This window comes from Cornus florida, unplaced genomic scaffold (genome assembly GCF_030987335.1).
Source record: "Cornus florida cultivar Cherokee Brave unplaced genomic scaffold, ASM3098733v1 CherokeeBrave_3.0.0_Hap2_Chr04, whole genome shotgun sequence".
In the NCBI taxonomy this organism is placed as follows: domain Eukaryota; kingdom Viridiplantae; phylum Streptophyta; class Magnoliopsida; order Cornales; family Cornaceae; genus Cornus; species Cornus florida.
The window spans coordinates 102762285-102789861 of NW_026775574.1; the positions used below are offsets into that span (position 1 = coordinate 102762285).

At 35.5% G+C, this 27577-nt stretch overlaps 2 protein-coding genes across 5 annotated transcripts; one reads left to right on the top strand and one right to left on the bottom strand.

Annotated features, from left to right (window-relative positions):
* The first annotated feature begins 430 nt into the window (after positions 1 to 430).
* LOC132304327 (kinetochore protein SPC25 homolog) lies at positions 431 to 12785 on the top strand. Of its 4 annotated transcripts, none has more exons than XM_059801941.1 (8): positions 433 to 729; positions 1108 to 1173; positions 5643 to 5789; positions 10211 to 10324; positions 10406 to 10495; positions 10588 to 10710; positions 11004 to 11236; positions 12191 to 12781. In XM_059801941.1, exons 1-8 carry the CDS (start codon positions 561 to 563, stop codon positions 12224 to 12226), a joined length of 978 nt encoding a protein of 325 aa, XP_059657924.1. In that variant the 5' UTR covers positions 433 to 560; the 3' UTR covers positions 12227 to 12781. The 4 variants fall into 4 exon arrangements, with proteins under 4 accessions (XP_059657926.1, XP_059657924.1, XP_059657925.1 ...); XM_059801942.1 differs by having other exon boundaries at positions 12222 to 12781; XM_059801943.1 differs by lacking the exon at positions 1108 to 1173 and having other exon boundaries at positions 431 to 729; positions 12191 to 12784.
* Positions 12786 to 15320: 2535 nt separating this feature from the next.
* Positions 15321 to 26457, bottom strand: LOC132304329 (uncharacterized). The gene is made up of 11 exons (XM_059801945.1): positions 26124 to 26457; positions 25100 to 25205; positions 24918 to 24969; positions 24096 to 24153; positions 23878 to 24002; positions 23697 to 23789; positions 22875 to 23147; positions 18158 to 18384; positions 16691 to 16912; positions 16120 to 16341; positions 15321 to 15577 (listed from the first exon to the last, which is right to left on the bottom strand). Exons 1-11 carry the CDS (start codon positions 26216 to 26218, stop codon positions 15467 to 15469), a joined length of 1584 nt encoding a protein of 527 aa, XP_059657928.1. The 5' UTR covers positions 26219 to 26457; the 3' UTR covers positions 15321 to 15466.
* Positions 26458 to 27577: the final 1120 nt, after the last annotated feature.

Genomic DNA, 27577 nt, shown 5'->3' on the forward strand with positions numbered 1-27577 from the left:
CCAACCAAATACAATATTTAAACAACAATGGTACAAACCTAATCTTTTAATACAACTGATGTGTGTGTATATATATATATATACACACACACACATGTGAATACAACTATGGAACCAACCCAATATTTAAATGTTGAAATCTATTATAATAGGTCATGAGAAAATTTGAAAATATAGAAAGTTTGGAAGAGAGAGAGGGTATTTTCCTTTTATAAGGGCAATATTGACATTTTATTAATGTTAAGGGTGGCCTCATCGATTTCCATTTCGACTAAAGGTAAATGTTAAAAAGGGATGTCCTCTAACAAGGTTTTGCTTAATAGGGGAGGTCCGTGTAATTAGAGCAAATATAAGGGGAGGTCAGCGTGATTTAACATTTTTTTATACGTTCATCACGCACGTGTCACGATATTGAAAGTCACCAGCGTTTCTAATTGCAAAATTCAAAGTATTTCTTCAAATGATAATGGCGGGCTAATTTTACTCTTGATCAATCGCTACTATTATTCAAAGTTCAAAGACACACTTTCTCTCTCTAAAACAGTTGATTCAGAGCCCAGATGCAGAGCACAGTTGAAGACTCTGTATGGTCGAAAATGAAGGAGCTAAGATTGATATGCGACAAAGAGATTTCGATTCAGCAGCAAAAAATGGACACCGCAGTTGTCTCGTTCCGGAATTCTCTTGAATCGACGAAAACCAAAGCACAAGACACTGTTCAAGACCAAGGTACTGTTCGTTCACTACTTGATTGGTTGTATCTTGCAAGTGTACTGTTTTACTTGTTTTCCTTCTGAAATTAGGGTTTTGTGTTGCGAAGGAGTGTGTTCGGTGTGATGGGTTTTTAGGGTTTTCTTCACTGATTCAAAAGTAGTTGTACTTAATTTTATCATTGAGTGTACAATTTAAGAGGTTCACATTTGCCAATTTTAGTGCTATACAGAGATTAAATTACTTGGTGGCTTGTTAGTGGTGGTATTGATTGGCCTTTTTTTTTTTTTGGGTTAGGTAAATAACAAACTCATCGAACCCTAGCCTCCCCTTTTTCTTTTGTTGGGTAGAAAGGATTTGAAATTTTTATTTGATTTTGTTTTCTTTTTGTTAAAGCAAAACTAGGAAAGCTAAAAGCCCAGCTGAGAGAGGTGGAAGATGATTTAGTGAAAGCTCTAGCAGGTATATTTTGGAATTTTTTTTCTTGCTTTGTCTAATTATAGTAGATGTTCCTTTTTTTCGTAAATGATTTCAAATTTTATTGATAGAATCATGTGTGTTGAATTTAGCTTATAAAGAAGTTGAAGTGTCATGGCCTTATGTTGGCTTTGATTGGTATGCCCACAACAGGGTTTGAATTAATGCATTTGTATTTGTTGCTACAAGCCTACAATCATTTGGACAAAAATTTTCCTTGTTTCCCCCCCCCCCCCCCCCCCCCCAAAAAAAAAAAAAAAAAAATGTAATTTTCATATCAAGCATTTTGGTGTAATAGTGTTTTACAATTCATTAGATCTTCCATTATTAATGTTAATACTTTCTTCATCTGTTTAATTCTTTCTTATTATGGTATACTTAATATTCTATAGAGATGTATCTTTAGCTTTTAACAATCTTGCATGTTCCAAACACACTGCAAACAGTGATTTACAAAGAAGTCATTACATAAGCTAGTTAATGCATAGTACTCTTTGTTTATAGAAAAAGGGGAATTCTCTGGTGGTTTGGTTTAAAACTGTTAAGAGTTAAAAAAATGTGCTTGTAAACAATATACTCTTGAGAAGCATGTCCATACATGGTGTTGAGGAAAATTAGGATAAATGCATATGGCATTTCTGGGAATATAAGTGAGGTAAAATGTCATCACAATGTGTGATTACAAATGCAAATAAATCATCTTTTTTCATTAATAGCTTAGACTCTGGCTCTGTTAGGGCTTAGTGTCATAGGTTGACATAATTTGTGTTCAAGAAGTTAGATGTGATGGAGTTGTCATTTTGTTTATTGTTAAATTATATTTTTGTAGTCTTATCTTGGAAGATATTTATGAGTTTGTTGATCGTGACCTTGCAAAGTTTGAGGAACATCTAGTTGATGTTAAATTCTCTTCGGGATAACCTTACATTATTGACTTGTTAATTTATCTACCTTTTTAGTTAGAAGGAAATCAATTTGACTCATATTTGATCTACTTTTAATGGTTATTAAATGGTCATCTACTTTATTTAAAAATAGTTTCCCACTTATAAGATATATGCTACTGCAAAGTCTAAGATAGCTTCCTAGCATCAGTTCTATCTCCAAATTTGTGCCCACCATGTACCATCTCATACCCTTCACTGTCTTTTCCTCCATGACCATTAAAGTCTCCTATGTATAATTTTACTTCTTTGGGTATCCCTTGAATTAATCTATACTTGTGCACCCAAAATTGTGCCTTAATTTGTTTGTCTAGTTCTACTTGGGGTGCATAGGTGCTAACTATATTAACTATAATTTCTCTTAATACAATTTTTACTAATATTGTTCTATCTTCTTTTCTAATAACAGTACACCATGTTCTTTTAAATTTTTATCAATGTTTTTCCCTACTCTATTGCTATGTCTTTCTTTTTCGCTTAATAATTTTATGTCCTTTGTTTTTAATATCTCTAGCCTTCTTCTTACCCATTTAGTTTCTTGTAGACATTATATTTACTCTTCTTGTAATCATAGTGTCTACCAACTCCATTCTCTTACTTGTCAATGTTTCTTTCCTAGTTGATACTCACACACCCCCCTTCTTGTCAATGTTTCTATATTCCAAGTACCTATCGGTCCTATCCTATGTCTTCAATCAGGAATTAACTACTTTACTCTTGCTCGTCCAGAAAAACATGGGAATCCTTGCCTACTTTTTACCACATCTAAGTGCTGATACTGCACTTTTTGCCAAATTTGTGAAGCATCTGGAAGCTGATGCAACACGTCACTTGAGGAGAACAGCCTGAAATTTTTTATTCTTAGGGTTCATGTTCATATGGTTCTAACAAATTTTATCTAATGCAGAGAAACACTAATACATCTAATTTTGCTCTAGTAATTTATATGTGGGTGCAAGTTGCGTCTCGACTTGGGACCTCAAAAAAGAGGCAAGAGTGAGTTTTCTCTGTGCTTAGTTCTCACTAATAGCTGGAGCTATCTCCTGTCTCCAAAATCTCTGATCAGTCCATTTGGGTTCCTATGGATTTGTATCTTGATGGCTGAAACATAGGGTTTGTTGATGTTTGGTCCATGTGATTACTTGGATAAATGCCTACCACGTGTCATGCTTTACTTCGCTTACAAATAATCAGTCAATGTTTTCTGATACACATTTGTCATCACTAGCTGTGCTCTACATCATCACCTTCTTGTAAATAGGTGATGATCCCTAAGGAAGAACTCTTTAGACACCTCCAGAAGGGAGAGAGGGCAATGATGACATTGAGATTCTCCTTCCTTTCTCCTGGCTCTCAATTATTGTGACTTTCTCCTAAGTCTACCTTGATTCTCACTCCCAAGACCCCAGATTTCATCCTACATGTAATTTCCATCTCCTAAAGGGACTCCAACCATCCAAACATCCACATTAGTCATGGACATAGGCTGTAAAGAAAACGGTGGTATTGGTTGATGTACAAAATATAGAAAATCATTCACAATATTTTGAAGAAAAATTAATGAAATATTGAGGAATCGTATGAGATATAGTCATTTTTGTCTCAATAAATTTTGAGAGTTTTGATTAATAAAATGAGAAAAATATAACTTTGCCTTGGATTTGGGTCGACCTTTTCAATGGTCGAGTCTTGAGAATCTCAAAACACTGTTTGTATAAATGAATGCATGAATAGCTTATTATCTCTGAATTTAAGCAAGTCCAAATATGTTTGTAGGATTGCTCCAAATCCATGAAACTTTAATGGGAGTATGGGATTGAGCACTGCATGTCTTTTTGAGAGATTTCACATGAGTGATTGATCATTTTCTCCCCTTCTATTTTTGAAATTCAATATATTTTTTTTAGCTAGCTAACCTATTGCAAAAAAGTTGAGCAAGATAAAGAATAAGGAGCACCAGTAAGAAAATGGAGAATAGTTTTAAGTAGGTAAGAGACGGGCTGGCCAAAACTAATATGAAATGAATTAAAAAAAAATAAAAAGCAGAAATGGCTTGTAAAAGAAAAGAATGGAAAAAGAGAACTCATGTGGTCAACCCTATTCATATGGCGTAAGGCAACGATAATGACTGATGATGACAATTATGATTTTATGATGATAGTGGTGCAAGAATTAGGAGCAGCAATTAAATCCCATTTTAATACTTACTTTACAACTTTGTATCTTTTGGAACGTACTTTGTCCTTACATATGCTCTTGTCGGCCAACTTATTCTTTACAAGGGATGAATTTCCCCTCAATTCTCTTAGTCCTTTTACAGCTTGATAGTCCAAATACTGTGAATTTCCTGGGCAGTACTTATATTGGCATCATTCAAGGATGGATGCATTGAAGAAACCAAATATTGGGGCTCCTCTGCTTGTGGCACAACTAAGATTACATAACATTTGTCAAATGCTACATTTCAAAGATGGAAAGGGTGGTAAGCTTTATTCTATGTGCCAATACTCGTCTTAATTTTTTTAATCTAAAATACTGTGGAACAAAGGTCCATATGAGTTGGATGAGCCTCATATTGGCCACTTTGATCAACTTCTTGAAGAAAAAATTGTGAAGCCTAATGTTAACTAGACCCGGCATCACCCCAAAGCAAAGCAAAAGGCAAGGAAGAAAAAAGAAGAAGGAAGATTTTGGTTGCAATGGGTGGAGAGTTGGCTGTGTGATGGTTAAAGTGCTCAAGAATGAACAAAATACCACTATCTTTTAAATTAGTGGCGAAAGGATTACCAGTTGCTTTTGCAGCAATATATATTTTAGCTAATTTGCAAATAATGATGCTTTGCTTAGTTGATTCTCAAGCTTTTTTATCCAGCACCCCAACCTGCTGCCAATCCAATAGAGCCAATTTATTTTGTTTTTTTCTTGGAAAGTGGGACTGGGAGTGGCAGAGAGGGTTATGGATTTTCATTACACCGAGGGTTACCATTTGTTTCGTTTGGTTTGTTTGGATCCAATTAACTTAAGACTTACACATGGTTTCTGAAAAATATCAATGTGACAAATGCAGCCACTAGCTAGTTTAGCATGTGTATGACTTAACTGTATTTTTCACTTCTAGCTTGGTGCTTTACAAATGCTGTGTAATCTTTCGAGATGTCATGAACAGAGGTGTTGGAATAATGTGCATAAAATGGTGTAAATTAGCCTTTAAGAGCACAAGTGCACCAGAAGTTTGAGCCAGTATTAACAAAGTTCTGTATTAATTGTTAATATGGAACTTTTTGTTTGTCTTCTTCATCTATCTCTGATGGATCTGTCGTGTATGTCCTTATATGAGCTTTACATTTGGGTATTTTATGTAATATTGTGTTGTCCAAACGGCATTAGAAAGTTGCCAATCAGTGTCAAGTTCATTTATTCCTCTTGGTGTAATTAATCAGTAAATGCCTAAATTATTAATGTGTCTACCTTAAAGGAAGGAACAATTTATAATTTGTACTGCTTTTACAGTGAAAACCCGAAAAGAGGCGAAGCGGATGGCCACAATGGACTCAACATCTGTTATAAGAGCTAGAGTGGAAGAACTTAAAAGAATCGTGGAAGATCAAAGGGCTAGGAAGGATGAGTATGCAGCTATATTATCTCAACAGTCGGAAGGTGATTTCCTTTCTGTGTACTAGTTGACCATTACAGTGTTGATTCACCAGAAAATATGTATGCTACCCTCTCAATTTTTGGGGCCCTTGAATTTAATCAAATGATAAATGTGTTGATGCCCAGAATTATTGGCTAACAACCTAGGAAGCACGGACACGCCTAAAATGGTGAAGAATCCATGTCTGACACACGTCGGACATGCCAAAATCCGTGTCTGGAATATATATATTTTAATTTTCGGACAGGGCGAGGACACTCTGCGGACACGCCATTGCAGTGTGTCCGACACGCGTGTCTTCTTTTTCTTCTTCTTCTTTATTTTATTTTATTTTATTTTTTCATTTTCCTATTTTTTTGATGAATTTGTTTTATTCTTCTTCATTCTTGATATAATTTCAGCTGTTGCATGTGACTTGTGATGAAATATGAATTAATTCTTGATTTAAATTCAGCTGCTGTAAGTCTGTGACTTACTGACTTGTAAACACACATGAATTTATTTCATTCTTTCTTTGCTGAGTCGTTGACTGCTGTTCTTTCTTTTGCTGACTGCTGTGCTTACTGCCTTCTTTGCTGACTGCTGTAACTATGTTTAAACAATCACAAATGTTGTGACTATGCTATTTTATTTGGAGTAACGTTGCAATGATGATTAAATGATTCAAGTTATCATTCTAATGTCTTGTTTTTTATTTGGTTTATGATTTAGTGACATTGTTCTCTTATAGTTCATTAGTTATATGACTTGTGTATTTTTTTCATTGTGAGGTTGATGAAAAATAGTTAAACACTTAATTTTTAAAGTACTACACATGTATATAAAAAAATGTATATATTATTCGCCGTGTCCCCGCCGTATCTGTGTCCTAATTTTTTAGGATTTGCCGTGCCGCCGTGTCCATGTCGTGTCATATCCGTGTCCATGTCGTGCCATATCCATGTCCATGCTTCTTAGCTAACAACCATTTAAAATGAGAAAAAGATGATTTTTTTATTGCCTGAATATATGTTAAAGTTGGCAAAGTTGGTGAGGGTGAGGGTGGATGAAGGATCTGAAGGGTTTCATAATCATGTAAATTTGTACTGAATTTGCATGGGGGAAAATGTTTCAGGGAAAAGAGAAGATTTTGGAGCGGAGATTGTCAAATTTCTACATACTATGGTTTTTTTTTTTTTTTGAATGGTGTTTCTACATACTATGTTGTTAATCCTTAATGGAGTGGACGAATATATCTATGGGGCATCCAGGTTTTTCTATGAGGATAATCTTCTGTTCATTCTTACTTAGGTCACGAATATTGTTTATAGGTTTATTATTAGTGCAGCAAGCGTTAAACCTTTTTAAACATCTCTAACTGGACCAATGTTGGCAAATTTCTCCTTTTGTTTGCATATGGCAAATGTCATCCTCTGTTTTTTAGGTTTGAAGGAGCATGAGTGGCCTTAGTTTTTCTTTTTTGATGTTATTTTAAGGTCTTAGGCTAAAATTTGTATTTGGTTTTTTCGGAGGATTTCATATTATGGAAACTAGTCTTTAGTTGAATTCCAATATTAGTAATGCTGCAATATCACTTGGCCTGTTAGATACCTAGAGCTAGCTCTCTTTAAGAGTACTGTGACTTTGGATCTATAGGATCTTTAAACTTTTGTACGTTAAAAATGGATTGAATAACCAACAGGCTAATGGCCTAGCGGTACCTGGCCCCTACTTACCAGATGGAGGTCAGGGGTTCGAGCCTCAGCGGAGGCATGTGTGTGTGAGTACTAAGGAAACAAATAAAAATGGATTGAATATTATCCTCAATACATACTATCCATCATTTCTACTCTGTCTCTCAAATTTGAAATTCTTTTCTGACCCATTACTTAGGTGTTGAGGGTGAGTATGTTGATTGGTAGTTAGATCTTTTGTTGGGTTCAAGGTTTCTGAGTGGTTTAGGTATTGTTATTTTTGTTTTAAGAAATATTTTTCTTTCTTTTCATTTCTATTTGGTTTTTTTAGCAAGGTTGCTTGAAAAGATCAATTTAAAGTTCAATCTATCTGAATCACTCATTTTAAAATGATATCCACATTGTGTACTAATGACATTAGTCATGTAAGGAAGGTTCTAAATCAGATAATTGTTGTTCTAACTGTAAGGTTGTGTTGGTAACTAGCGTTAATGGACACAAAGACCAAAATTGTCAAAAAATTTGCTGCACAAATTCTCCACACTGTGCAGTGCACTTGCTTTAACCTAAACTCCCATAAATTTGGACTTCGTATTGATTTTTAATGAATTTTGTTAAGCTTATAAAAATGATTTAATATGACTGATTAAACTTTATATTTATTTTTAAGTTGCTGGTAGCAAAAAATGCCAATACCTCAACACCACATAAAGGCGCTTCATTTGAAAAGTTATTGAAGTTAAAGCATATTGAAACAACATCAGTTTCTCAATATTAATTAAGTACAACATAAAAGGAGGGTAGTTCAATTACGAATTTAGATTTGGTAAATAGAAACTAGATTCATCAACATGTTTTTGTCATCTAAATTCGAATAAGGGATCAAGATTAGCTTTGATTAATTTGACCTAAATCAATCCAAAAAGTTCAAAAAATGCAAAACAAGTTTGAAACTTATCATTGATGTGGAATATCCAAGATTTTTAATCCAGAGAAGACTCTATTGTAGGTTTGTTATTTAAAAAGGTAGACATACTGTTATATACTATTTTTGTAGGACACTAGCACCTCAATCTCCAAAGTTTAAAATTAAATAAAAATTTGAAAAATGAGTAGATAAGCTTAAATATACACTTTATAATGAGCTATTATCGCTTCGTTATGGGTCTAATGCAATTACCCCTGTGAATTTTAGCAGGATTATTAGGTTTATAACAGGTTCAGAACCATCTGATTCCATTATGTAACACTGTTAATAATATAAGCCACTTCTAAAAACCAGTGTCAAAATATATTTTTGCAATGTAATAGGTGAGAACCGACAACCTAAAAGATATCATCAAGTTTTCCTGGAAATATGTTTTGCACTCTGGTTTTTTCTTTGCTAAGTAAGATACCAGACGTAGAACCCTGTCCGAGGGATGAAGTACATATAGACTCCAAACCCGAACAGGCTTGCAAGGATTGGTCACACTCTCATTTTGATCAATATAGGTTTTGGTTCTACTTGCGAGATGTGAAAAAGAAAAGAAAAAGAACTACAACCACGTTCTATGGAAATAGTAGTTGTATGCCATTCTCTTCATTGCACGAGTTTTTGCATGTTCTTTGTACTTATGCTTGGACAACCACTTTGTTCTCATTGATTAGTAGCACACATTTATTTCTTATATATTTTTTGTAATAGATAGGACCATTGCTTGGTGCAATGGTAAAAGCTTGGTTTACCAATCCTGGATAAGCTACTTCTAGTCCGAGAGCAGCCACTTAGTGCAAAAGCAAAGTTAATTTAGGTCTGTATGCAGTTATACATACCTGCACTTTGCTGCGGCGTCTTTTTTTTTTTTTTTTGCAACAAAAAGTGTTCGAATATAACCATAATTAACTGAAATTTTATTGACTATATTGAGGGAGATTTGTGCTGCTGAAGGTTAACAAGGGTTCCTCTCAAGTTTCTTTATCTTGCATGCCTTAATCTTCAAAACCGAATAAGCTTGAAGGTAATTTTAAGAACTGTAGTTTAAAATGATTTTATTGCCATCTGGTGCCGTGCAGCCAATCTGCTTAAAGACTCATGTCTTGGCCCTTTTTCCATGTAGTATCACACCTTTAACTGTATTCGGAATATGCTGTATCAGACGCATCAGGCTTTGAACGGCGGAACTGTTTTTTCCTGATAATATTGTTCATATGTTAGGAAAGTGCTCTTCAAGCCTTTTCATTTGCCATATTAATATAAGTAATCATGCATGTGTGTTGGGCGCTGTCAGCACAACCATTACTGCATAGAATTGAAGTATGATAAGGTTGGATGTAAACTTAACACCTATATTCTTAGTGTTTTTCCATGAGTGACAAATACTGGTTACCATTATAAATTCATGATAAGTATGACCTTCTGTTGATTCTTATCCCTGGTTTGATAAGAAATATTTGGAAGAAAGAGGTTAGCTGTTGTTTGAGTTTTTGTATAAATTCTGTGTTATTGCATCTCTTGTAATCTTTGTGGCAACATTTTTGAAGCTACAAAGTAACTACTCTTTTATCCCAACTATATTGTCACGTGTAGTATCTTTCTTTCTCTTTTATTTTGGATGTTATTTTTGGATGTTGATTCCATGCTTGTCTTAGTTTATCGATACACTGTAATGTTTTAAAGAATCTGCAATGCTGTACCATTAAGCACATGATTTCTTTTTTGATACTTGATCTATGCTCACCTTTTTCACTCTTATTGGTGCCATCAAAAGCTCTAGCGGCATCTGAAGAAAAGTGTAGTGAGGTCAGTGAACATTCAGGAGCAATAGAAGAGGCTTTCTCATGGTACAATAGGGTCCTTGGTTTTCGAATTGAATGTGGACATGGTATATATATATCCTCTAACTTGTGGAACATTTATCATCTTTACCTGAGGGATTTTTGTAACAAGTTTTTGGTTTCTCTAGGGGTAAAATTTATATTCACTGACATTAATTTGAAGAATCCAAACGAGGAGTACTCCTTTACCATTCGCCATGAAAAAGATATATACACTTGTAAGGAATGTACTCTTTTTTTTAGTCAAATATTAATGTTAAATGTTCTATTGATGACATTCTACTTTTAATGTTGTTTTCTTGACAATCAGTGCTCGATTGTGATCCACATTTGAGTGACATCAAAGAGTTGGTCCATGAGTTGAATAAAAGCAATGGTTTGTTTGAATTTGTCAGAACTATGAGAGAGAAGTTTCAAGAAGCAGCAGCACGTGGTATGACACCATGTCTTGCAATATTTTCCTTTGTATACTACATTTTTGAGCTTTATAAATGAGAAGGGTTGGTTCCTCTCCAGTAAAAGCACTTGGATCAGTCTTTGGTAAATAGTGGAAGAACTCAAACCAAAAAAGGGGCCTGACATGACCCATATGCATATTGTACTCTCACGCAGAATTCAATTTGTATAACTGTGAGGAAAATATTGCTGACTTGCTCTCTCCATTTCCATATTGCTGCTAATTATGGCATTGTTTCTAACAGTTCCATGTCATTTGTCACACACCAGGAATGTTTCCTCTAGTCGAATCTCTTGATCAAGATTCTTCCATAATCTCTGTGTCTGCCCCAGTTTCTTCAGTTTCAACTGACAGTAGATGTGAATCTCCATCCAAGCATAAAGAGCTTCAACCTGGAGAGACCAATAGATATTCCAAGAAAGTTAACCATGGCAGAGTGGGTAGAAAATCAATTCTATCTCCTGTTTCTGCTTCATCTCTTCGTCGATCCCCCCGTTTCAAGGTATTATCAAATTGACAACATGCTTTCGGCCTGCATCCTACATTTTGTTTGCAGAAAGTATGTAGAGAACATAATCACAAATCACATAAAAGATTGGATTTGACATGATAGAGTTGGAAATTCTATTTGGTGTTTTTGTTAAGAGAAAACTAGTTTCATGTTTAGACTTAATATTAACTGCCCCTGGTCCAGGAGATTAGCAAATTGTGTTAAAATGAACAGCCTGCACTAACCGAAAAAAAGGGGAATTTTTTTTGAGCTGACCCCTTGTAATTGAAAAAATAATAAAGAAGGGAAAATTACGGCTCATATTTGATTGATCAACAGAATATTCATTTAGCTTCAAGAATACGAAGGACATTAATGCAGAAGGGTGGGTTCACTTCCTACTGTAAAGTGAAGCTTACGACAAATTGGGGGGTTTTTTATTCTCCCTGTGGGAGGTTATTGGTTGTGAAACTGCCCAACCAGTTACTTTTTGCTTGCAAAATGTTCGACCCTATTGAATTGCATCAGCCTAGATGAAAATTATTAGCTTGGCTGGATTAGTTGTCCCTATATATCCCATTTTCTATGTCATTTGTGTTCCCCTGAAAATATAGGTTCATTTCATGTTTAAAATCTTCACAGGTGGGTTACCTCATTAATCTCTTTGGTGGAAAGGACCAAGGAGCACCCTACTTATTATGCTATGTTTCATATCATGTAATTTGTGCTTTTGAATTGGAATTGAAGACCATGTTAGTTCAATATTTAAATAAAATTTCCTCCAAATTAAATTCTAAGACACATATTCCATGTTATCAAATGCAGCATTACTAATTTCATGTTTATATTCTTTTAGCTTCATTTTTTTAATTTGCTCATAGGTTGCACTCTTTTGTTTGTTTGGCATAATTTGAGTTGGTTTTTTAATTTTTTTATGTTAATACTGGAAATTTGATTGGTGCACAGTTTTTGAAGGAAGACATTGGATTTATGGCAGGTTAGGAAATGAAGGTGGAGTGAAGGCTATTATGTGATATGTTGGATCTGATTAACCGCTCGTGACATAAATTAACCTGTCAATAGACTCAATACCCATGACTCAAAAAAAGTGATGATTGAGATGAAAGGCGAAAGAACCTCATTCGCTTATGGTTACAAAAGTTCTTTCAAGAAGATTGAGAGAGCTCCACGAGAAATGCAATTCATTGAGCGCAATGACCTGAACTTGTACTTCTCACATTCAAACTGAGAACCTTTTGATGAACTGTAAGGGTGATACTCTGTTGTTTTAAATTATTTAATGCTAGTTTTATCTCGTATTAGTCGTATCATTTGATTTGATTTTGTGCTGTACGGTTCCCCTTAAGTATATGATCGTTTGTTGTAATATGCAACTGATGCCTGTCAACAAATTTATTTCATTTAGGCTGCTATTTAGATAAGATTAGTTCTCATATGCAATGTCTATGTTATCACAATTTTTTTAGTTTATGGAATTCAAATCCTGTAATGTGGTCTTGTATTCCAATTCTGGATTATTTAATGCGATGATGGCTGTCAAGAATGAGTTTATTAGGGTGCTTTACGAGATGCTTCATCACCTGCTTCTAGAAACATTTAGGCTTCATCATTTACCTCTGTGGAGATGGCTTTACTCGAAGTTACTATGTTTAATAAGTTATTTGTGTTGGGTGTATTACAACCAACCTTTCATATAATATAGTTGCTTAAGCAATGTAATGACATAGGACGTGGCAGGGGAGAAAATGACACAGGAAAAGCATCTTCCGAGTACTATTATAGCTGTTTCGAACTTTATTATTTATTTATTTTTGGAGAGGATAATATTTGTTTTAGTATTACATGTATATAGGTATAATATGCTACTTCTTTAATCCCTTTTCATCCAGTTGTGGATTGCAGAAGAAACATCGATTATTCTTCCTTAAATGCCTGTTTGTGCTGCTGTATTGACCATTTTCTCTAACAGCAATTGTGTCAATAGAAAATGACACTGGCAATAAATGGAAAAAAAAAAAAATTGTTCACCTACTAACCGTAAACTTAGATGGTATTAAATTTAAATGATGTTGTTGCAGGTGAATTTAAATAAGGAAAATAATAGGGTCATCGAATGATTTTGTTGAATAAGTCCCGAATCTGACGTGTTTTTGTCCATCTCATCTACTTAAATAGTTTTTAAAAAATAATTGTTTAACACGTGATAAATATAGCTAATTAAGTCAAATTCGGTGTTAATTCGGAGATATCTTTTTGGTTCCCCCTATCATTACTCTTTAAATAATGTGTGTAGCCAAACTAATTTTCACCTCCCTAAAAAAGTTTATGGAGAGGAATTAACACATTATATAGACGCTCAACTAGAGCTGCAAACTTATGAGTTTCAACACATTAATCAGTTTTCACGAATGAATGAAAACTATACTTTCCAATGGTACAATTGGGGTCACAGCCAGGTGCAGGCCTAAAATTTTAATAGGTTTCATCAACATTTAACCTACAGATTACTTAAATTATCACCCAATTAACTTTGGTTGGCCCCTATTAAACATTTGACCAATCAAATGTAAAATTAGAAGATTACCCAAGTAATTTTTAGCAAAAGTCATCTCAACTTTCTCTTTAGAAAACTCCAACTTCTGTGAGAATTTCCTAGCATTGTTTCTGTACACTGATATTATTATCCAGCATCAGTTTCACATTCTCTCTCTCAATCTTTCTGCCAGATTGGTTTGAGAAAACTTATATGTATATATATATATATACACTTGAGGGGAAAAAAAATGAGGATATTAAGGGATAATCCTAGAGATAAGAACCCTCAACAAAATCTATTGATAGAAGCGAATGAGCTTAAATCAATCTCCAATAATATAATCGAATACAACTCAACTCAAGGACGCCTTTTTTTCAACTCAGCCTTTCATACTTGCTGCATTATTTTTACGCGGTTAGGAAAAAATAGGGTTGTGCTAGGTAGGACTACAATGTAGATCGCAATCTTCCATCAGGTCTATATGAACATCAATCCTTTTGATGCTAATGTTTGTCATAATTTTTTTTACCAACTTATGGCCTTAATACCTCTGTATAGCGTTAGCCACTCGATTATCCTGCTACTAAGGAGAGCCATCTACAAGAAAGTTGAAGACTCCCGTCGTATCCCCCTTCGGTTGCAAAACCAAGTCGCGTTGCAGTCGCGAATAAAGGCCAAGTAGTTTCTGTAGCCAATAAAAAGGCTTTAGCCAAGCAAAGCATCGAGCGAAAAGGCAATGCCATGCCTTGGGTCTACGACGTCATCTTGGAAGTGAGGCTGAAGCCTTGTATGAGTGAGCGGAGTGAAAATTACTCTGACCTCCTCGAGAATTGGTCAATTTGCACATTGATAGATCTTTCAGCATTTACTACTTTGACCTCCCTTAAGATTTGACACATATGCTTAATGACATGACACCCCTAATGTTTTCTTTTTTGACCAAATTTTATAAAATGATAACTTTGTCCTTCCCTTGTATCAAATGCAATTTAATATATTATTATAATAGAAGGACGCTACTGAATTCTTAACTCAAAGTCTCTTTCCAGCAACCGGTTTTAGGGGGTCAAAGTAACAAAAGCTGAACAGTCTACCCATGTGTAATTTGCCCAAATCTCAAGGGAGGTATGTGTAATTCACCCAAAATTCTAACGCTATGAAGAACCCCTCAAATGTACAGAAGAAGAAACAGACCCAGTAAATAAAGATGTGCAATGAGAAGGCATAAATTAGAAACTATCACCTCAGTCTAGGTGATGGATGAGGCAGTAGGCAAGCCGGGGACCATTCAATCCCAGAGATCAGTCACCGACCAAAATCTCGCAACCTAGAAGACGCATCCTCCAACAGCACAGCATGCAAGCATAAGCAGCACACGCTCTTCCTATTGTTTCCTAAAAGTAGGCAAAGATGGCTTCCATGCCTTAGTATACTCGTTAGTATTTGCCAATGGATTGAGAACCATCATTTAGCTGTTGTTTTATCAGTGGCGGGCAAGACATAATCAACAATGCCTTGATTGGAAAATTAAAAGGGAAGAAAAGAAGAAAAACATATTTTATATGCTCAGAAATAAACTTGGAACACACCCAAACTGGACACGCTAAAACATAAGAGATCTACCTTGGGAACCAAAAAGACGACCTATTTTCATTTAAAATTAACAGAAAGACAAACTCATGAACTCAATTGTACTTTCTTCTGCTTTGATCCCACCCTAACCCTGCATTTCCTTTGTTTCCAACCGCTTGTAATGGCTCCGTCAAACCCTTTGTGCTATTGCCAAGAGCCTCTCCCTGCGCACAATATTGAGAGAAACATCAGTTGAGAAATTTTTAAAAATGGCTGCACATACATGGAATTCAAATTCCACAACACCATCTTGTCAATCCAAACTCTTCAATGGTCAATGGTTGCCCAAGGGCAAGAATGATGCATTGCTGGGCTGCTACAGTGGTACCACTCATCTCTTAATTTCCTGCTTTCAGAAGCTTCATATCTTTTTATCATGTGATTTTGTTTTTATGCCTCAAATAAATTTTATTTTCGAAGACTAATAAACCATTGTTCTATTTGTTTAAATTTCTTTAAAATGGGAAATTCTAAAAATGTGGATCAAAGAGGATGACCTTAAATCCGATATTTTAAGAGGCTCTTCTGGAGAGCCGAAAGTCAACATCAATTCATTAAATGACATCAGCCAAAGCCTGGAGACGGTTCCACTTTAAACTAGAAAATTAAAGAGGTCTATACCCTAATTTTTCAGAGGAAAATCCGCTTCCGTTGCCTCTAAACTAAATTTTCTTCCAAAAACCACACCATGTGTCTAGAAATTTACCTCCTTCCAGCCCATGTTTTCTAGAATTTTTCTGGCATAGCTACCAGCTCCAAATGACATGTTCAAGGACTCTGCTGCAGCCTCCTCTGGAGAAGCAGAAACAGAATAAGTCGGGGCAAAATCCACATCAAATGATGACTTCTTCTGTCCTGGGCTCACACCATAACCACCATGCAAGGCTCTTCTCTCAGAAGCTCTATCCCTATACCCATGGCTTTTATGCTAAAAAAGAAATAAAACAAAAATGAAAATTCGATAAAGATATATTACAAGGGATCAGGACCAATTGGGAATAAAATGTAAATATACAGTACCACCTGTGGAAATATATGATAAAATTTTAATTATGGCACAAGTAGATGACAGTTATGGATTAGTCTTTCAAGCATTGACAACATGTTAATTTCCTGAAGGCAACGTTCAGTACCTAACTCACAATTGCATAAATGTGTTCCACTTTAAACTAGAAAATTAAAGAGGTCTATACCATAATTTTCAGAGGAAAATGTGCTTCAGTTACCTCTAAACTAAATTTTCTTCGAAAAACCACACCATGAATCTAGAAATTTACCTCCTTCCAGCCCTTGCTTTCTGGAATTTTTCTGGCATAGCTACCAGCTCCAAATGACATGTTCAAGGACACCACTGCAGCCTCCTCTGGAGAAGCAGAAACAGAAGAAGACGGGGCAAAATCCACATCAAATGATGATTTCTTCTGTCCTGGACTTACACCATAACCACCATGCAAGGCTCTTCTCTCAGCAGCTCTATCCCTATACCCATGGCTTTTATGCTAAAAAAGAAATAAAATGAAAATGAAAATTCGATAAAGATAAATTACAAGGGATCAGGACCAGTTGGGAATAAAATGTAAAGATACAGTACCACCTGTGGAAATGTATGATAAATATTTTAATTATGACACAAGTAGATGAAAGTAATGGATAAGTCTTTCAAGCATCGACAACATGTTAATTTCCTGACGGCAACACGTTCAATACCTAATTCACAATTGAACTTATCAAAAAAACAAAAAAAAAAAACCCTAATTCACAATTGAATAAATGTGTTTCACCCTACAAGTAAGCTGACATGTAAACTAAACTTCCCAAATTTCGCAAACTTATTCAATTTTTAAATAGATTGGATTATTGTTTAAGAACCCGACGGACCCATATCTGCACCAATTATCAACCCTGGAACAAATCTTTTGCACTTTCAACAGTTGCTGACATGATGTTATGGAAAAGTTATCAGGTTGGGTGGTTTGGTAGTTTTGAACCTGCCCAACTTTCTTAAAAGACTTCAACCATACTAAAATAAGCTAGACTAAACTCATTACTGCCTCTGCTGGAATCTCTTTAGATGCAAAAATCAATCCCTACCCCCAAATAACAATCCATCAAAAGAAAATACTGAATCCATAATCCCAATAAACTACATCAACTGCATCTTATCAATTACTGAAATATTTCAATAATCTGAACTATTTAGAATCAACTGCATCTAATTACTTGGGGAAAAAAAAAACTGCATCCAATTGATGACAGAATATGTCCATGATCCTAACTAGTGTCTAGGTCCTCTAGGATGCTAATACATAGCTAGATATTCTGCTGATGAGATCTTCTGGCAATAGGAAACTGAAAGACTGGCCCATCTGTAGTCTGCTGACTTCAAAAACCGCCACAACACAAGATGAGAAGTAAATATTAGATAAACAGTTGTCAGAATAATGCTTATAGCATGGTGATTGGGAGTGTATTATTACTAAATCCACTATCCTAAACTCCTAATGATCATGAAGGGAGCTACTTAGCACAGTTGAAGCATTATATTACAAGGGGCAGCTTATGAAACATAAGAAAGAACAGGGAGATATTTAAAGCAAGTTTACTTGGAAGCAGTCTTCTTTCTATCTATGAATTGACTCTCTTTCTTTATTTATTAGTATCTTCAAAACATTTCTCTAATATTATATATGCCTTTAAAAACCAGACAGACTTTCTACAAAAGAAGGAACAGTATAAGAAACTACCTTTCTTGATGCAGAGAGACCGTCTGGCAGCAAAGATAAATCCCTGTTGGAAGGAACTTCCTCTGTCATTTCGGATTCACATTTTCCACTGGATTTAGGCATGGTCCTCATTTGCTTATCCATTGACAGTTCTGGGAAGCCCCAATCTTTTGTTGGGTTGGAGGAATCATATGTTGGCAAGGAACCCAAGTATCGTGCGCTAGGACTCCTCAATTTATATATTTGCCCTGAACAAAGGAAATTCAAATGATCTGTATCAATTAACATCAGATTATTGAGATAGAGAACCACCAATGGTTGTAGCCCTATGGTATCTCCTTTGCCTCCCAAGTTGAAGGTTGGGGGTTTGAGTCCCCATAGGGTAAAGTGAATGTGTGGGTTATTGAGAGAGAGCATACTAGAAAAAATTAAAAATCAGAGCTCAACACCTATAGAAGTGAGAATAAAATGATACAGGAAAAGGGATAATATACATATCAGAGTTAGGGCTGCAACTTGAACCCATCATGAATTTTCATGGGCTTGGACAGTGGTTTCTATAACTTGGATTAAGCTTGGGATGGAAGACCTGAACCAAATTTAATTCAGCTCGAGCTCGAGTTGAGGTGTCGTTCTACCTTAACGATTGTCACCTAACCTAATCCAACTCCCAACTCAAATTCATATATTTATAATTATATAAATATCATATATATCTAATTTAGTACTTCCTCCATCTAATTTTTTTTGTTCCTTTCAGGATTCCAACTTTTTAAAAAACATGCGTTATCTCTTTTGAAAGTCCAAAACTACCCATTTAAAGTTTTAAAATTCATATTGTTAGTTTAAGAAAGTTTTCAAAGGCCAGTGCTATTTTTTAAAATATAAAATTTCCTACATTAACTTTCCAAATGGGAAATCCAGAAATGGAAAAGGGGACATTATTTGGGGACGGAGGGAGTAAAAAAAATTTCGCTGTATGTATATTAGTTGCTCCACAAAGCACCATACAGTTTCTGAAGAAGTGTGCATAACTTTAAAACAGTAACCCTAACACAAGATCACAATATGATCTTCATTCCCTAACAGTCTCATTCTCAAACTATGGCTGTCTCAATTCTCAAGCCTCTAGTAACACTCTTTCTTTGACTCCTAGCATCTCACAATCTCACCATATAGGTGACTGTCACGAATATCACAAAAACCTCAAGCCTCTCCAACTTTCAACGTCTCAATAGCAAGCAGCATCACTTGGGCGACTGTCACGAATCTGGTTAGTCTTTGGCTTAAGTGTTCTAATAGACATTCTATTCTCTCTTTCTAAATTTCTTGATCTCTCCATCTCGAACTGCAGTTGGGATTGATGTTCTATGATGGTTAATTCAAAACACAAATTAAAGCACAAGTTGATCTTTAACATTCCCAAGGATAGGTCATGACAAATCATCAAGATCTTGTAATTTGCAACACAAGATTAACTATAAATACCAAATTTGAAGATATTATCTGCTGGCTTTTTATATTGCAATCATATTGGATTGAGGTTCAGAGATCTCATTTTTTTTAGTTTATTAATTATTAGATAATTCTAAATTACTCTTATAGTTATTTCTTTCAAATTTCTTTTGATATTTCCAAATTTCTTATTTCTTTACTTTCTCTTATTTTTTCCTCAAAACATTTTGCTTCAAACATTAACATTTCACGTGAATGAGCTAACTTTTGTTTTTTAGTTTTTTTTATTTTTAATATGTTGCCTACTTGAAATGTCTGAACATATTTTGATACAAATGCATGTTCTATATTGATTGATTTGACTTTAAAAAGAAGAAGAAGAAGAAAGAATTAAAACTGGTTGGAGACTATACATCAAGCTTGGAAAAGACTGATAAAACCACTAGTAATATTGCTAATGCAAACTCAGGGTTAAGTGCTAACAAATAAAAGTTTATGAATCTTTACATATTCAGAAAAGAAGGGATAGAAATGAGAAAGCAACATGCAACTAGATAAACTGTTTGTGATGTAGTGTTCAGGGAACTAAAAAAAGCTTAGAACCAAGTGGGGATGGAAAGGGTAACACTAGGGCAATGGGCTAAATCATTTCTGGAAGTGGCAAAGCTCCCTCATCTTCCATTTGAAGGGGAAGATAGAGTGCTGCCAACAACAGGAGGGGCTTGTTTCAAGGTTGAAGATAGGGTATGGAAGCATAGGGAGTTTCTCCAGTCTTGCTTTGTGGGTAAGTTCGATAGAGAGGTGGGTTCTCAGGATCAAATTGGGGCTTGGACAGCAAGGGTTTGGAAGGTGGCTGGTGGTGTTGTGGTATCTCCGTCTACCTTTGCATGAGGTTAGAGGTTAGATGGAGGGGAAGAGAACTTGGGGATGGGTGAGGTGACTTTCGCTTGACGTTAGATGGTTGGGTGTTTAGGGTGCTGCACTGACATTTAGAGGAAGAGGAAGGAGATGCAAATCCTCCTTTATGGGTTGTCGTTGCATGTCTGGTGCCAGTCCCTATTCGAAGCTGTAGGAGATGAGTTTGTGGGGTTCATGAACATAGAGGCTGACTTGTGTACAGATGCCAAGAAGGTGGAGATCACGGTGAAAAAGATGACAGGCTATGTTATCAAGTGGCTTTGGTGGAGGAAAAACACTGACATTTGTGTCTACATTAGATTATCTTTCTAGCAGAGATGAAAGCTTGTTGATTCCAGAGGAGGAATGTTGGACAAGGAAGGATAAGGAGCTCAGTGGGCTTGGAACCAGTGGCGGAGCCACATTACTTATTTTTATTTTCTATACATAAGTTTTAAATTTATAGAAATGCCCCCACGAAACCCCTAAGAAAATACAAAAACCTTCAGAAAAACATCCAAATTTTAAAAGGCCCCTCATTTTCACTCTCATTGGCCCAATATAATTTTCAAATAAAAGACCTACGTTCTTTTCTCCTCTAGCGGGTCCCACAAAATTTTAAGAATCGAAATTCAAAAAAGATACCTCCTTTGCTATTTATTATTTTGGTTAGAAAATTCTTATCATATTATTGTTAATGGTTGACCCTTTGAAGTAAATTTCTGGCTCCGCCACTGGTTGGAACTAGGGTTGATGTTGAGAGGGGGTTGCAAATCAAGTTGTAGAGGGAGGGCATTGGGAGGTAAGGGACGAAATGTTAAACACGTGCCTAGGGCATGTGGAAGGGTGAGGAGGGATGGAGGGGCACATGGCCAGCGAGCTTCAGACTCCTCTGAGAAGTGTGGTACAGCTGGTCTAACACGAGGAGCAAGGAATTGAAGGCACAAGGGGAGGGTCAAGTGATGTGGGAGGGGACAATTTAAACTGTGATTGGTTGGGCTGTAATTTTTTAAGGGGGAAATGGCGTAATTGTAAAAGGGGAAATGGCTCACTCAAAAATGTTTTAAAAAAAAATATCAAAAATATAATCATAAAAGTAATTGTAAAAGTATCTAGGAACATGAAAATAAGATCTTTGAACCTTAATCTCAATTTTTCAAAAGAAAAAAATTGCAATTCAAGAAATCAAGTGGAGCTCCTTGATGTGTGACAAGGTAAGGGACAAAGAGCTTGGAGGATGTAAAGACACAGTTGTCTTGCAAGGTGAGATAAGAATTATCATATCGTAGTCTTATATTAAAATTTCTACTGGAAAGTTGAAAGTTTTAGGCTCTTCCTTAGAATTATATAATGCTTTCCAACAAACGATATATATGTGTGTGTGTGTGTGTGTATGCAATCTATGTATTATTGTTACATTATATATATCATGATATATATAAATAGATAAACACAGGTTAGGAGTCTAGCAACATGATAATGAGATCTCTGAACATCAATCTCAAATAGAAAAAGAAAAAACAACAAATAATATCTACAGATTTGGTATGGAAAGTGGAGTTCGTGCTACAAAATCACAAGATATTGATGATCTGTCATAACCGAACTCTATAAATATTAATAAATATTTAGGGTTTCCTTTTGTGTTCTGAAGTAAACCAATCCTGCCCTTAAAAAGTCAAATTGCAATTCAAAAAATCAAGTGCGGCTGCCTGATGTTAAGGAGGTAAGAGACGAGGAGCCTGGAGGATGTTGTGACACAGTCATCTTGGATGGTAAGATAAGAATATCATATTGTAATCTAATATTAGGATATCTACTTGAAAGTTCTGGGCTCTTCTTTAAAAATTATATAGTGCTTCCTAAAGCACATGGTATGTGTGTGCGTATATATCCAATCCATATAGTGTTATTGTTTCTACACTTGCCAAAAAATGTATCGTTATTGCATTATACATATAATTACATATACAAATAGATAAACACGGGTTAGAAGTCAAGTTAAACTCGAGTTACTCAATTTAGTCTAGGTTGGGGTTCAGTTCGAATCAACCAACACCACAATCTTAACCCAACCCAAATACAATTTGGGTTGAAACTTTCAACCCATGCCTGACTCACAAAAACACTATCTAGTGAAAAACGGATTGGGGTGCGGGCACAAGTTGCATCTCTAGGAAAAAGCATAGAATCTATATTATAAGAATTATCCCAAGGAAATAGATGGTACGGTTCAAGTTTCACATCCTCTTTTACCATTAACTACAACCACATGGAGCATTGAGAAAACAGATTAAAGAAAAAAATAAAACCAAAAGCAAATGAGCTTTTAAAAACTGCATAAGGATTACATTAATTGTAAGATAAATAGAGGCAAATGGCCAACCTGACGTAACTCGTACCAAGTCAAGACGCACTTCACGTATTGGAGCAGTTTTTAGTACACCACCGCGGGATGGCATTGAGGGATGAAGCTTAGTGGACGGTTTTACCAGTCTCCCAACCAGCCTAGCCACCTGACCTTTTCCATCCTTTCTGGTCCCCGCAATTATTGTCCAATCCCATAAATCGACTGCTGATAAATCTGGCACTGACTCTTCACCAGATTGAATGACTTGACCATACTGAGCTCTCCAGTTTTCTTCATCCCAAGAAGCAACTGTGAGAAAAAAATGCTCATGTCCTTCAACACAACTCTTCAAATGATAGGCGATCATGTAAATGATTTTAAGTGAATGAAATAAGAATCATATGGATCTTGATCACATTCCAAATAACAAAAGATGGAATGAAAATACCACTTGGCCATTGGCTTAGGTGGTATAACCTCTCCTCCCCAAAGGGGAGATGAGGACAAGTCCCATGGTGGGCATATGTTGGGGTGTGTGAGTATTTACGTAACCCAAAAAAAACAAAAAAAAAAAAAAAAGGAAAAGAAAAGAAAAGCCATGGTAGCAAGAAGAACTGAATGAGAACCAGACCAGTAAACTCCAAAGACAGAGTGTTAATTGGACCATTGGGTTTATAGTACTTTCTCAGGCACACAATTCTCCTGTAAGTGTCTCTTTATAAGAAAAGCCAAGGGGTTTATAGTAGGAAAAGCTGGCAAGGTACACATTCCCCAAGGCAGAAAAAACAGGTGAAACCCAAAATTGGTTACTTTAACATGATGATGACACTAAAGAATTCAATTATAAATAACACAAACCCTCATCTAAGACATTTCCACTTGAATCAGTTGCACCATGACTGTCATCCGGAATCCATTCACCTTCTTCTAGTTCATAAGAATCATCATTTCCTGCACCTCAACAAAGCAGACCTACTCAGGTCCCGCTCTAGCCATAGCAGTCTCTCTCCAAATGGGTACAAAAATATTTGTGACAAACCATCAGCTGACAAATTTGAGCTATCCATGCCATCTGTTTCCACAAGCACCCTTGTATCGCACGCAGCATTGATTGCTTGATTGGAATAACCGGATAGATAAAGATCAATAAGTGTATCTTCTAACCTGACAATAGCAGTTTGTAGTTGTTAGGATAGACATACAAAAACAACTGCAAGGATCAAGAATGAAGTTAACAAATAGGTAGATTCTATATACCATTCTGATGGAGGAGGTGGATTTTCATGTAGATCACTGTTAACACACTCCGTGCAGGCTGTTAATGATAAAAATGAAATATAGAAATAAGAAATACTTAACACATTAAAGTCAATGTAGAAAAATGCAAGTCCGAGGCTTCTAAAAAAATATGATAAACCAATGTAGAAAGTACGTAGTAGTTATACACATATAATTTCATGTAACCATCAAACATGGCACATACATGATACAACATTGTGTGTCCACAATACACTGTTAGAGATGGTGTTAATGATGAGTAAAGACGGCATAGAAGCCGCAAGGACAATCGCAGTTGAGATGAAGAGTGACAGAGCTTATAATAGGAACAAACATCTTAACCAGCCAAATGTCAAATGCTAAAGGATTATCCTTGTTTCTCTCTCAATTATATGATGCAATAGACAATTAAGTTCATTTGATCCACTAAATATTTCTTATAGCTTCAACATAAGAGATGAAAAAGAACAGTTATATCATCCAGTTCATTTAATAATTATCATAGCTTCAAGCACATGGCACATTTTCTATGAGCAAGGCGCAAAACCTCTATGCTATTTGCAGGCCATACTTCGTATGGAAAAATAGTGGGTATAAGCTCTCCTCCCCCTTTGGGGAGGTCGAGTGTTTGAGCCCTGGTGGGGGCAAAAATATATAGTGGGTGTGTGTGTGTGCTTGAACCTTTGAAGAGGAAAAAAAAAAGGAATGGTGGTTCCCTCATGTGGTCATCAATTTGTATATGGAAATATAGTTATAGTGTATATAATTTCATGATAGCAATAGGCATGTGCATTAGCTCACCTGTAGTGGGTTCATCAGTTCCTCCACACTGGTTCAACTCAGGTTGATCACCCTAGCATGATGTTGTAACAGTATTTAGAATTAGTCAACTTGAAACAGCATATACTTAACAGAATCTGAGAATCAAGCATCAACAATAAACAATTCACAGCAAAAAATAAACAAATAAGGCAAATCCTAACCTTTTCCGATTCCAACAGGACATAATTCCCATTCTCAAACTTGTAATAGAGACCATCCCTACTGCTGTAGTACCAGCCAGCACTTGGGTCATGATAAAATCCACTACTGCAGCAGATTAAGCCAGACAAGGGTTATGAATGTAGCAAATGAAGTTAAAAGTAAATATACCAACCAAATAGTAAAGACCCAGAATTCTCTCACAACACAATTGGAACATTATGTTGCTACAACAGAAGTAATAAGAGCAGTTTCCACTACTTAGGTGCAATAAACAGAAGAACACTAATGGTTTGAGGAAGTACCATTTCTGCATCAATTGCGATAACAATAACAAACGTGGCAATGATTTTCCTAACGATAACCAAAATAACTAGCCATGATGAGTTGCATCGAGTTAGATGTCAAAGAGTAAAGACCAGAAAAGAAGTTGGCAACTTGGCATTTAGAAAAAAAATTTACAACGCCTTTATGATGAGGATCATTTCTAGAAAAAGTAAGGAACAAGAAATCGTTAAATTCACTAGGCAAATTGCCCCCATAGCATCCAATAACCGCCAATGCTTCTCAATTTTAAGCTTTAAGCACTTGCAACCTCTAACCAATAGATATTACAGATGTCTGAAACTGAGATATCTCAATTAGTTTTAGTCTCTAAACAAGCTTGAGGGCATACAAAGTACGGAAAACATAAAGAATTTTCTTTGAAAAACACCACAATAATGGAACAGTAAGTATATTACCACGCAACCACAAACCAATGAGTTCGCTTCAATTTTCGAAAAAAAAAAATACCACAAACCAATGAGACATTGACAAAGTTACTAATATTGATGGCATAAACTAGAAAGGTAATTAAAAGGGTAACATAATATAGGGATCTTAAACCCTAAAACAACCAATTAAAGTATACCCATCATGATTATAAATCTAAATTGTGAAAACCCTAATTCAGATTTGAAGACAAAATAATTGGAAAACCCTAATTCAGATTTGGAAGACAAAATAATAGGTAGTGAGAGAAACCTGGCGTGGAAGTATAGCTGAGATTCGTCGTCCCATTTGAAGCCGCAATTGTCCTCCTGCACTTCTTGAAAATCTGGTTCCGTGTTCTCTGTCATCTGCTAGGGACTCTTCTTTGTAAGTCTTATCGTGTATATAATGTATTATTTACACACGTATATCATATATGAGTATATGACTAGAATTGGCCTGTTTTATGATGTTTTAGAATTGCAATTAAAGACAGAATTCAAAAACCATACATGCAAAAGAACATACATGAAGAACATGTTTTGTTGGGATTATATACTTAAGACGCCAATTATTATTTTATCGCAGATTTCCCATTCCGGCCAACTTCCTTTACAACTTACCCAATAAAGGACCACGTGGCCGTCAATATATAATTCAATACTGGTCCTGTTATATATGGAAACAAATATTGTATTTGATATAATTTTATGAAAGTGGGAATGAAATGAAAAATGAATTTGAAATTAAATTCTTTAAAATTTAAAATGGTTTCATTATTAATTGATATTCCATGGATTATATGTTGATGTCCCACATCATTTGGGGCAGATGAAAGGTTGTTAATATTTATACATGTGAATGTATAGACTTGTTTTTAAAATTATGAACAAGAAGATGCAAAAAGGACAAATGGTATCAACCAAAAATTGGGGGAGCATGCATAAGCCCATGTCCCTAACAAGGGGATTGTGATATTCCATGTTAGTGAGGTTGCTGGTTATTAGATGTGTTGATGCTTACTAATTTGTGTGGAGGGGTTTTGAAAATTGTGGATATAAAAAAGTGTGTAAAGTGAACAATATTTATATAATAAGATATATATGATATATATGGTATTATTGCCAATCCTAATGAGCCAAAAATGGGAAGAGAATAGACAAGTTCACGAGGGTCAAGCCAACGAGAATGTTGGGTCCAAGTCGGGAATTGTGACGTCCCCCGTCACCTAGGAGAAAGGTTGCTAAAACTTACATACGTCGGTGCTTCTTAACCATGTTCCATTTTCTCTTTTTTGCTGAAAGCAGGACCCATTGTTCTATTTTTGCCCACTTATGGGAAAAAAAGATAATGAGATTCTCTCTCTTTTATTTTTATTCTTTTCACAGTAATCTGCATCAAAATTAACTTTAAAATAACCCACAGAGCATAAGCAGTGTTGTACTGACTGGTCTCTCTTTATTAGTCATGGTAGCTTGACATTGAGTTTTATTTTGAACACTGTCCCCTGCAGGAAAAAAATAAGTTTTTGCTGGATTGTAATTTTCTAACTAATCCCGAAATTGATATTAGCCCTAATGGCAATTTTTTTTCTTTTTCAAAAAACTTTCTAAAGACAAGGTTAAGTGTTGGAGTCATGCTTGAAACAATATTGTAGAAGAGTTAAAAATTTGGCGCCAGATCTCTTAATCTTAGAACACTCCATAATCCATCATTGGGGATATGCA

Excerpts from the sequence above, each read along its gene's own strand:
- LOC132304327 (XM_059801941.1), top strand. The coding sequence starts at position 561 with ATGCAGAGCACAGTTGAAGACTCTGTATGGTCGAAAATGAAGGAGCTA. Across the intron at positions 10,496-10,587 it reads TGAAAAAGATATATACACTT|TGCTCGATTGTGATCCACAT; the intron begins GTAAGGAATGTA and ends CTTGACAATCAG. Across the intron at positions 10,711-11,003 it reads TCAAGAAGCAGCAGCACGTG|GAATGTTTCCTCTAGTCGAA; the intron begins GTATGACACCAT and ends GTCACACACCAG.
- LOC132304329 (XM_059801945.1), bottom strand. The coding sequence starts at position 26,218 with ATGACAGAGAACACGGAACCAGATTTTCAAGAAGTGCAGGAGGACAAT. Across the intron at positions 24,154-24,917 it reads AACTGATGAACCCACTACAG|CCTGCACGGAGTGTGTTAAC; the intron begins GTGAGCTAATGC and ends TATCATTAACAG. Across the intron at positions 15,578-16,119 it reads AAAACATGGGCTGGAAGGAG|GGAGAGGCTCTTGGCAATAG; the intron begins GTAAATTTCTAG and ends TATTGTGCGCAG.